We start from the raw sequence: 12,479 nt of genomic DNA on the forward strand, positions 1-12,479 counted from the left end.
GTCTCCTCCCACCCCCAATCCCCACGTTCAATTCCTGTGTAGAGAACTAAAATCTCTCTTCAGGACCGCTCAACTACCATCTCCACAAAATTGCTAAGACAATAGGGGTATTGTTACAGCAGCTGTTATTACTTGTCCTGACATCTTTAGAGCAATTTTTTCCTACCGGCTACACCTATTATGATGTGATTTCAATGAGTTCATGAAATTTGAAAATGGGGCTATATTGAAGGATGATAATGAGATTTAGGATCTAGGCAATTATCTCCTCTTTCTTCTTGCTGTGACAATGTTTCTAGATCTAAGACTAATACAATGTGTGGATACCAGAAATATTTGTTCTTTTACTTTTCTTTGTTCCCAAAGCTCCACGAGCTTTACTGCAGTAATCACTGAGAGAAGATGTCTAGAATACTGCACAAGATTCAAGGGCCTATTCTATACTGCACAGAATACCATACAAGGGGCTGCTACTTGGGTTCAAATTTTGGCAAATGAATCTTTTTGTCAGGAGGAAAAATTGTTTGCATCACTTGGCAGATTTAAAGGGTTTCTGATCTACTGTCATTCTATCAGTTTATATCAATTTTTATTGAAAAATGGTGACTAATGATGCAATCCGTTTACCCTAATGTGATCAGTTCCATCACTTGTATTTTAAGAATTTCAAAAGATTCCATTATTCCCATATTAACTGTCTTCATCAAGTGCAAATCTCAGGATTTGCACCAGTTTTCAGCTGTGCTATACTGTACATCATGAGGAACGCTGGGCTGGAAGAAGCACAAGCTGGAATCAAGATTGCCAGGAGTAATATCATATATCAATAACCTCAGATATGCAGATGACACCACCCTTATGGCAGAAAGTGAAGAGGAACTCAAAGGCCTATTGATGAAAGTGAAAGAGGAGAGTGAAAAGGTTGGCTTGAAGCTCAACATTCAGAAAACAAATATCATGGCATCTGGTCCCATCACTTCATGGGAAATAGATGGGGAAACAGTGGAAACAGTGTCAGACTTTATTTTTTGGGCTCCAAAATCACTTCGGATGCTGATTGCAGCCATGAAATTAAAAGACACTTGCTCCTTGGAAGGAAAGTTATGACCAGCCTAGATAACATATTAAAAAGCAGAGACATTACTTTGCCAACCAAGGTCCGTCTAGTCAAGGCTATAGTTTTTCCCGTGGTCATGTATGGATGTGAGAGTTGGACTGTGAAGAAAGCTGATCGCCAAAGAATTGATGCTTTTGAACTGTGGTGCTGGAGAAGACTCTTGAGAGTCCCTTGGACTGCAAGGAAATCCAACCAGTCCATTCTAAAAGAGATCAGTCCTGGGTGTTCATTGGAAGGACTGATGCTAAAGCTGAAACTCCAATACTTTGGCCACCTCATGCGACGAGTTGACTCACTGGAAAAGAGTCTGATGCTAGGAGGGATTGGGGGTAGGAGGAGACGGGGACACCAGAGAATGAGATGGCTGGATGGCATCACCGACTCGATGGACATGAGTTTGAGTGAACTCCGGGAGTTGGTGATGGACAGGGAGGCCTGGCGTGCTGTGGTTCATGGGGTCCCAGAGAGTCGGACACGACTAAGCGACTGAACTGAACTGAACTGAACTGATGCTGTACTAAGTTGCTTCAGTTGTGTCTAACTCTTTGTGACCCCATGGACCACAGCCTGCCAGGCTCCTCTGTCCATGGGGTTTTCCAGGCAAGAATACCAGAGTGGGGTGCCATTTCATCCTCCACCAGTTTTCAGCACTTATTCCCAATTTTCCATGGTCACAAAGAGGATAAGTCACTTGGAGGCGTACTTTCATTACCGTCAGCTCTTGAGCAGCCCACAGAATTCTCTCAGCCATTCCTTCCATCAGCTATCTCTCAACAGCATTTCTCAGAAGTTTGTTATTCCCAAACCACCCTATGGTTTGCTCATTGTTCTCATGGACCATTAATTTTAAGTGAATAGAAAGAGACACGATAAGTACTTAAGTTATAAGAATGGAACGTAATATTAATGGCAAAAATAATTGTTTCATGTCTGTGGAAGAGACATGATCTCATTGCTAAGCTTTTTCACTTTTGTCTCAATAATTCAAGCATTATGCTTCTTTCCTGTCTCTCACTGTTACTAAATTTGAGGCTAAAATGACAGTTATAGATGATTGGGAATGTAAGTGCTTGATGGCTCCATCTGATAAATTTGGATATTCAAATCAAATATTGTTTGTTGTTTAGTCGCTCAGCTGTGTCTGACTCTTTTGCGACCCCATGGACTATAGACCGCCAGGCTCCTCTCTCTATGGAATTTCCCAGGCAAGAATACTGGAGTGGATTGCCACTTCTCCAGGGGATTTTCCCTAACCAGGGATAGAACCCATGCCTCCTGAATTGGCAGGCGGATTCTTTACTGCTGAGCTGCCAGGGAAGCCCATTCAAGTCAAACATGGACCCAAAATTAATGGAGAGATTTAATAAGTAGTACCTTGAAAACTCGAAGTCCACGATTATATCGAAACGTGGCAGTTTGAGTTTGCTTGAGGATAGTGGCAAAAGAATTCTCAGTCTACCCTGGTGACATTTCATTCTGTCAAGCAATTGTTTCCATTTTATTGCTGCATCTTGATGTGGCTTTTGAGCATACCCAAGATTTCACTGCCTTGTTTTCTCTAATGAGAAATAAAATCATCAAATATTGGGAACGAATCAATTTCCTAGTGACTGGAGCAGTTTTACCCTGGCTTCTTTTGTCTTGTCTTGTTTTAATTTGGATGCCTTATCCTCACCATGGAAAACGGGCAAAAATTTATTTCTCCTGTGGTGAGTTCAGGATTGTTAAGATAATTGAAGATATTGCTGAGATGCACTGTGCACTTGAAATTATAGAAATGGTGTTTATTTAGATTATTAATGTCATGAAGGAATGTCCCATCCCTGATTTTACAGCTTCTAGGAGCACATTTCTCTCTGCCAGCCAGCATTCCTCAGTGATGAAAAGCAGTGTTTTATATTCACCCCCCATTTCTTGGCAGAATGTGCTCAAAAAGTGGATAGTCAATAGCTGCAATTTGATGGTAGTGATAATTTTCACTATTTCCTTAAACATAAAATTGCAATCAGGAGGCTCTGTCACCACAGATTGTTAATTAACCCCTGAAAACCAAGCAGTACATGGGTTTGCATTTAGGGACCAGTATTCTATTCTTGTAAGAATCTGGGCCCTTGTCAGAATTGAGCATAACATATCACCAGTCTGCATAATGGTTCCAAAATAAACTTTAAATTAAAACATCTCTTCTGCTGTGGTTTGGACTTCCTGTATTACAGTATCACTAAGTCACCAAGTACTTCCTCCATGCACATCCTCCACTGGAGTGGCTGAACAGAGAAATGCTGAGGCACACTGTTTGATGAGCAACTTCTACCACTGATACTATGCCATTTCCAGCAGTGGTCTTTTCGTAAATTTTTTAAATTTGTAATTTTTATTGAGGTATAGTTGATGTACAATATTGTATACATTAAAGGTATACAATATAGTGATTCACCATTTTTAAAGCTTATACTCCATTCACAGTTGATTACAAAATATTGGCTATATTCCCCCATGTTGTACACTATGCCTTTGTAGCGTATTTTATACCTAATAGTTTGTACCCCTTACTCCCCTGTCCCTATATTGCCCCGATCCCTTCCCTCTCCCCACTGGGAACCACTAGTTTGGTATCCAATTGCTGCAAGTGGCAGGATTTACTTCTTTTTAAGGCTGAACAATATTCCATTGCATATATATATACCCCATGTCTTTTCCATTCATCTGTTGATGGACACTTAGGTTCATAGCAGCATTGTAAATAATGTGTCTTTTTGAATTAGTGTTTTCATTTTTTTCAGATATAGATCCAGGAGTGGAATTGCTGGGTCATAATGGTAGTTCAGTTTTTAGTTTTTGTGGAGAAACCTCCATGCTATTTTCCAGCAGTGTTTTTTGATATAGATTTTGACTGGTCATTAATATTGGGTGGCCAGAGTTACCAGTAAACAGTAAAAAGATGACCCAGATCCATTTTTTTTCCAAGAGGAGTGTAATTTGCTGTCTCTTGTATTTTTCCAGTGTCTAAATTCGTATGTTTTATACTGAAAGGTATGACTATGGTCACTCATTGCACAGAGCATTCTGCTTTATGTGCTAATAATACATTGAGCAAAGCCTCGTTAAACACAGTGTACTGGAGCAAGCGAATTTTCAGTTAAACCAATTCCAATTTCCAGATATCATTTCTATTCTTCTTAATTTCACTTTCATTTCTAGCTTTTCTGACACAATAATCATCTTGGCAGTCACTTTTCCCACACGGACAGGTTCTCGTTCTTGCCCTGCACTGAGGTCCATCCGTGTTGTATAGAGTGATGCACTTTGACAAGAGGTAGCTTCTCAGAAAGGACTTCCCAGGGGCTGCTAGTGGTAAAGAATCCACCTGCCAATGCAGGAGATGCAAGAGATGTGAGTTCGATCCCTGAGTCGGGAAGTTCCTCTAGAGTAGGAAGTGGCAATCCTCTCCAGTATTCTTGCCTGAAAAATTCTGTGAACAGAGGAGCCCGGTGGGCTACAATTCATGAGATCACAAAGAGTCAAGTGCGACTGACACAGAGCACAGACAGAGCTTCTCAGAACAGCCAGAGACTATTCACCTCAGCGAAAAGATTCTAAACATCTAAATGTGTGACTCTTACCAACAGGGATCCCTTGAGCATCAAAAGTTCAGGAAAATACCCTCAGATATCAGGACTAGATATTATAGACACATATTTCTTTTTAGGCAGAAATGGACATTTTCGTTCTAGGTCATATATATATTTTTGCATGATAAATAGAAAGTATAACCTCTGATTTTTTTCCTACAAAACAATCGGCTTATATAAAGCATGAAGACATAAAGGTTTGCAAAGGAGAGTTTTCAGTCTTTTCCTTCTTAAGGACTTTACATCCATTACCAGAAGTTCCTGAATATGTGTTTAAGGCTTGATTCATTCAGAGGATGTTCTGTAAGACACCTGCTGAGCTCACATACAAAGTGAAAAAGAGTTGGCCACAGTCGTCCAATAAATACGCACAAGGCTGGAAGAGTCACTGCAAAAATATGACTTGGCCCCTGCACTCAAAGATTTTATTAAACACCAGAACTCTACTATGGGTTTTCCCTTTTTATTCTGTTAAATGAATGATTTTCCTTACCATTTATTCAACAAATATTTTTTGACCCTCTCCAATGTGCCTGATAGGCTTCTAGTATTGAACACAGTTGACAAAATTGCCTACATACTCATACACACACACACACACACACACACACATATGGTATGCTTATAGAACTTCCAATTTAATGGAGAGACAGACCCAGAAACTGAATTACCCCAGTGTGTAAAGTGGGATAGTAAACCTAAGATCCTTTTCTAGTGTGAAAGAAAGAGTGTACAGCTCGTTCTGGGTGGAGGAAAGGATAAACGGGAAGGCTTCCTGGTAGAAGACATGCCTAAGTTGAATCTTAAGAATAACCAGGGCTTGGCCAGGAAACAGTAGAGGAGGAAGTAGAAAGTATTTCAGCATGAAGACATGATGGGCATGCCGATGAAAACCAGCTGGTGTGTGGTGTGTTGCTGGTGCAACTGGTGCTGCTGGAACCTGGAGGCTGAGACAGGGAGGGAGGCCTTGGTCTTCACACAGCTGAGGTTAGGGAAGGAGAAAAGATTTACGGCAGGGGAGTCATAAGCTCAGTGTTTTGAGCACCTACTCTGTGCCCTAGTGGAGTGTGATGAGCTACTGAAGCTACAGAAGTATGTACGCCCCCATAGGCCCGTGATCTGAAGTTGCTTGCTTCTGCACTACCCATTTTTTCCAGCACTTTCTTGTTCCACTCAAGACCTGCTCAGCCTTGACCCACACCCAGCACACCTTTCCTCTCCACACAGTGCTGCTTGGAGGGTCAGAGTCCAGTCCTCGTCCTATAGGCCAGATCTAGATCCAGGACAGAGGATGGGGAAGTTACTCCCAAATTCCTTGGCAAGATTATGTCAGGTCTCATTTGAGAAGCATTGTATCGTCTCCTACCATGTCATCCTGTACTTCACAGCTTCAGGAAACGGTGACGACCAAAGACCTCCCTACCATTTCAAACAAATCCACCTCCATGGGGAAACTTTGAACCAAACCCATTCTTCAAAAACGGATGTACCTCTTCCAAGAATTATTTCCCCTTGGGTCTGTGGACTCCTTGAAATGTGAGCTCCATCAGTCTGTTTGTAAAACTTTGAGAGAATGTGCTTATCTGTTAAGAACACTAAACTTTTTATATTTAACAAAAAACCCCAAAGTTAATTTTACAAAGTGGTCATTTTTTTTTCCTCCAACAAGTATTCCATAGGGCTTTTCATTGAATTTACATCCCTCTTATGTACCCACTCCTATCCACACCCTGTAATTTTTGTTTTTTGTCTTTATATTCCATTTTTTTTAAACAAAAGCATGTACTACTACTAAAGCTTTATAAACTCCCTGTTCCTCTCTCAAAACCCTATTTCTCTCACTGCCTTCTTTTAACTACTCACTTAAAAGCCATAAAACATAAAACCCATCTCTTTCTCTCAGCACCATGGTTTACTTCCTGCTTCTCTTCCTGTCTTGGTCCAAAAGCCTATTTTTATAGAGCTGCAGTTAAAAAATTAACTCTTTGTATTTATTCTTTACCAAATTACTAATCTTCAGTACATTAGTTGAAAAATGTAACCTCTAGGCTAAAATATCACAATTGTACTGTAGGCTAAAATATCACAATTTATGATTTCCTTAGTGTTGAATATTTAGGTTGTTTTCAGCTGTTCACTATTACACATAAGACTGTCAATGTACCTTTAGGTATAGAGTCTTTCTCTTCTGATGAACTATGGTATGCCCTTTTCTTAAGTTCACAAGAGCAGAATTATTGCTGTCAAGGTATAAATACCTTTATGGTCTTTGATTTGGGGTTGGCATACTGCAAGCAAAATGTATTAGTGTTACTGTACAGTCTTGACCCTAAGAGAACGGTAAATGATGGCATGGCTGCGACACTGGCAGACTGGCCTCCCAGCGTTTACTCTGCAGGAAGTTCAGGTCACTGTCTTGAGTATGACCTTTCATTTTCAGTCAGCTTCGGATCTTATATCTCAGTGGTGCATACCAGCAGCTTCCAATGTAGAAGGTCACACGACAAGGAATTAACCTCAAAGACTGATTAAAATGTTACCGTAGAATATACTAGTGCCCTTTGCAGTTTATGACATTTGTGTCAATTAACCTTCTAAAAGACAAATATATTTTTAAAAGGCATTTGCAAGCAAAATAATATTTTATTGAAAATTCAGAAGTTACAGTACTTCTTAAGACATTTTTTCATATTATAAAGAAAAATAAGTTAAAAGAAATATAATTGACTCAAGTGCACTGATATGTAGTTTTCACTCAAACAACATCATTTCAAGAAACAAAACTCCACAGCTTAATTTATTCACGGTACAAGCATGTGTTTTCCTATTTGTTATCATGAAAACTCTAAAGGAATCATTTTCAGGGTGCTCTTTCAACACACATCTGTCTGGATCCAATTTAAATGGCGAATTTATATAAATATATAACACAGACTACTGGAATGTATATATGTGGATACATCAGAACTAGGTAACCTTGATATATAATTTTAAGAATGAGAGTGATTTGTCATTTCATTTTATCATAGGGCAATAAATAACATTTCTAAAGCATGTTTTCTTATCTCCTAGGTCAGAACCAATAACTTTGAGAATGGTGTTTAGCCTAGAGAGCACCAGTGGCATAAATAAGATTATGGTTAACCATACTGCCGAAATGTTAGTTATTACAGTCAGCTGTTTAATGTTAGGAAGTATCTTGTTATACCTTTTAGATCAAAGTCTCTCAAATTGTTTTATGAAGGGGAGCTAAGTGAGGCAAAAAGATTAAAATACTCATTTTTGTTTTTACCAAGTTACTTTCTCAACAGAAAATATTCACTGAGCCACTGGTATCAGTTAAATAATTTTATTTACTACTTCTATTAGCTCTGTTATGTATCTTCTCCATTTCAAATGAAGAAATGAGGGGCTACATATTATTAGCAAACAAATGCACTTCTCAGCTGCTGTTCTGACCTCTCTGGCATGTCAGTCCCAGAGGAGATGTCACAGGTAAGCTACAGTAAAGCATGTCCACAGCTGGACATGTCACTGATGTAGAACTTCAATTAATATCCCAATTAATATCTGTATAGCACTTTACAGTAGGGAGCTTTTCTACAACTACTACAAAAATAATGAAATTAGGCCACATTAGCACATGCATATTGCATAAAACACTTAGAAAAATGTCAAGTGCATCACACAGACAAGAGGCAGAAATCATTTCAACAGAGAATCCAGAGGACAGGATTAAAACATAACGTGGCCTTTGCTAACATAGTATGTTTTTCATTTGGTAACACTATACAAATTGGTCTTTAAGAAAAACTAGGTCTTGTTTCTTCACTTGTGGAGAAACCATGCCATTCGGGGAAAAGCAGATCCTTTGATAAAAAAGAAAGAAAGATCTGAGAGCCAGTGTTTTGATAAGCTGACTCTGAAACTGGAGAAACCCTTTTGGCTGAAAAGGAACAGAGGTGACTGCCTTAGCTCTGAGGTTTTCAGAGGTGAATCAAGTTTTCCTTTCTCTTCCCCATTCCAGTAGTAGAGGTCATAAGACACCTGGTTGGCTTTCCAAAGGTGTTTTACTGTGGTGGCAGATGAAATGCTGAAGTCATTTTAGCCAGAATGCAATGGACCAAAGATACTGGATAAAAAATCTGCCAGGTGCGATCACTCTCATTTTTTCAGGTCCCCAAATAAAATCAATAGCTGGTTTGATCAAAGTATCTTCTCTAATAACATTCAGAAAATGTTATGACTCATTAAAAATAATTTTCAGAGGAAAAATATTGCCTGATTTTTCTTTTTTGAAAATGAAATAAATCATCAAAACTCCTTATATAGAGTGCATTTACATCTACAGAGTGTTTCTTGTAAAGAAATAAAACTATTCTCCCCCTCTTTCTTTCCTCATTTCAACTTGACTCTGAAAATATACTCAACATTTGTTCACTGAAATTAAAATTTATACACTGCTATGATCAACCATTTGATATTTCACGAAAGTTGATAAATTTCATAAAGAAAATAAACAAAGGCAAAACTACAAAAATAAAATTTCACACAGACTAGAAATATTATGAGACAGCTGACAAAAAATCTAATAGTGCTTTGTATTATAGTTTTCAAGTCACTTTATACCAAGTTACATATCTTAAAAAAAATACCTAATTTACTCTTATATTCAAGATTATATAACATTAGCTTCAATGGCAATTACTTTTCCTACAATTTCTTCCACATTTTCCCAGCATGACTAAAGGTTCAACATAACAGATCTGACATAAAAGTGTCATAAAAATTATTGGTGATTCTTGATGCAAATGTTTTTTTTAAAAGTTTTGATGCTGATGAATTTGTACCAAAACAAAGTTTCTGATATACCTTTAGGATTATGCTCGACTCTATGATGTAAGCAAAAAATACTTGAACTGACATTTACATACAAGAATAGAGAATATATACACTGCAGCGATCTTGGTGATATCTTTCACCAACCCGACTAAAAAATTCAGTGAGTTTTAAATCTTTTTTTAAATCAAGATTCTCAATTTTAAATTTAACGATTTTCATCTTCCATGCTCACTGAGATTCTTTGTTTTGGTTAATAACTGGGCTTAAAAAACATGGAGGAATAGAATAGAATGTACTTCTCTGGAAGAAGCCTGGAGCTCTCAGGATTTAACAGTTTATTATTGTCTCAATTTTCCCTAGGCTTGATTCTGTTATTTTGCCCATGTGGAGCAATAGAAGGCTCTGATGAGGAAGGCCATGAGGCCAGAAAGAGGGCACAGGTCCTGCATCATGCCAGGTACCTGTTTTTTTGTCATTAGGAAAGATGGTACCTACAAACCTAGAAAGGAAGAAACAGTAAGGACAGCTAAAGCCACACACAGGACAGCTGGGCACCATCCACCTGCCAGAAGCTGACCAGCAAGGTGTCTCTACTGGTTCATTAAAGTGCTGCTTCTGCCCCACGGCTGTGCTGCAGGCTTTTCAGAGCTGTTTGCTCAGGTCACATGCACTTGGCAAACATCATATTAAACTGACTTAACACTAAAGTTGAACTGAACATAATTTCTTTTTCTAGGATGTGATGTGAAAGATAAAAAATCCTGGACCAGGAATCCAAAGATCAGGTTCTCTCAATCTCAAGCTGAGTGGTCTCAATCAAGTTAACTTTAACCATCCTGGGTATCTATTTCCACAGGTAAAAAAAAAACAAGGGAATTTGTACTCCACAACTTTTTAAAGTCTCTTTCAAATCTGGTTGAAACGCCAAGTCAGACTCTTGCACAGGTCCTCTTGATTTTCATTATGAAGATCAGCTAAAAACAGTTCTGTTTGGGGGATTTTCTGATGCTTACCTCATGGCTAATGAGGGTTTTCTAAACTTCCAAAGGGTAAACATAAGTATCTGGCTCTCTAATAAAAACACAATTGAGATATTTCTATACTAACATGAAGTATACTTTGAAATTCATTAGGGTGGTAGATTTTAGTTACCTATACCTTCTTCTTTAATTCGCTCAATGCTGAAACCCTGTTCTCTCCTCAACCAGGTGACAAAAGAATAGCATGGAGGTGAAAGACTGAATCTTGGTTGAATCATTTCTGACTGAAAGACAAGTAATAGAGTATTTCTTTAATTGTTTAACATTTTAATTTTTTCAATTTTCAAAACTAAAATTTTTGAAATTGCTGCTAATACTTAAAACCAAGAAATATGCTGTAGCTTATCAGTACTGCCAATGTGTCCTAGTGGTTCTTAAATCATTTCCAAACTGGAGACTCATACCTCTGCTCCTACTATTTCAAACCCGATGTAAAGCATGTCGAATTCAAATTTAAAGAGGGACCATGTGGAGTGCTAGTGATAGCTTTGGGAGAAGGATAAATAATTTCTTCAACAGTTACATATGTCCCTAATAAGAAACCAACCAACATCCAGTGAACACGATGGAAATGTTCTTCAGGACCATCCATATACTGTAGTTTTCCTTAGAGAACGTGAGAATTTCAACCAGGGGCGGCAGGATCAGGGCCAGCGTGCTGCTGCTCACAGCTCCCACGAAGGAGATCACAATGTCTAAACGAGGAATGAGGATCGCGCCGGCACCTAGAAAATTGAAAATACAAATTTTCCTTATGTAAATATCTAATACCTACATAAATACTCACTGCAGATACTTTCAATACATTAAAATTAACTGATGCAAGTAGGCACTACGAGCCTATTGCTTGCGGAAGCATCTGTCACGTTTTGTTCTGAGCTAAAAAGAAAACAAAGAAAGAAACCAAAACACTGAGTGATGGTCCTCAGACTTTGACTTATCAACAGGGTTTCTTACATAAAAAACTTTTGATTTTTGCTATGAAGTTTTGGGTAAAGAATGCATTTTCATTATTCTGCCATACAGCTCATTCTACAAAGCACAAAATCTGGGCTGGTATGGTATAAAAAAATGGTTAAATCAAAGAGAAGAGGTAACTATTTCTTACAGTAGAATTCCAATTAATAAAAATGGAAGAAACCATGGGGAAAAAACCATTATTAAGTAAACACCACAGTAATAACCGTTGCAGGAAAAGTCAATGAAGGATCCTAAAATTAATGGGCAAAGGCTCAGATGACAAAGAATTTGCCTGCAATGCAGGAGACTTGGGTTGGATCCCTGGGTCAGAAAATTCCCTGGAGAAGGAAATGGCAACTCACTCCAGTATTCCTGCTTGGAAAATCTGATGGATGGAGAAACCTGGCAGGCTACAGTCCATGGGTTTGCAGAGTCAGACACGACTGAGCAACTAACACTTTACACTATTTTTTTTTAGCACTAACTGTATAACAACAGGAAATACCTCTATTAAAAACTCATTAATTATAAAGGAAAAAACAGTACCTTTACTGTGGAGACACCTGACAGACACCACCTTAACCAAGTGATCAAAGTTAACTTCAGCAGTCATAAGCCGTAATGTGATGTACTGAGAAGTGCAAAGCATCAACTGTGGAATTCTTGTTAAAGATGCTTAACTTCAACCTAATCATAAGAAAGCATCACACAAGTCTACACTGAAGGAAATTCTACAAAATTACTGACACTTCAAAGATGTCAAGGTAAATAAAGACAAAAAAAAATAACTGTCAAGACTGGGGAAGACTAGTAGACTTGACAACTAAATTCAAGTGGGAAATTGAATTGGTTCCTGGATCAGAAAAAGGGTAACAGTGGAAAAAAACT

General features: G+C 38.3%; 1 protein-coding gene across 3 annotated transcripts in view; it reads right to left on the reverse strand.

Annotated features, from left to right (window-relative positions):
- Positions 1-7,372: 7,372 nt before the first annotated feature.
- The window catches only part of LOC129557797 (neutral amino acid uniporter 4-like), a 29,275-nt gene continuing 24,168 nt past the window's right edge, over positions 7,373-12,479 (reverse strand). For all 3 annotated transcript variants that reach the window (XM_088834577.1, XM_088834575.1, XM_088834576.1), the window contains one exon: positions 7,373-11,356. In XM_088834577.1, coding sequence (XP_088690703.1) covers positions 11,163-11,356 — 194 coding nt within the window. In that variant the 3' untranslated portion in view covers positions 7,373-11,162. The remainder of the gene's footprint in view (positions 11,357-12,479) is intronic.

Source organism: Moschus berezovskii, unplaced genomic scaffold (assembly GCF_049115385.1).
Source record: "Moschus berezovskii isolate FMDL1 unplaced genomic scaffold, NW_MosBer_1.0 29, whole genome shotgun sequence".
NCBI classification, from domain to species: domain Eukaryota; kingdom Metazoa; phylum Chordata; class Mammalia; order Artiodactyla; family Moschidae; genus Moschus; species Moschus berezovskii.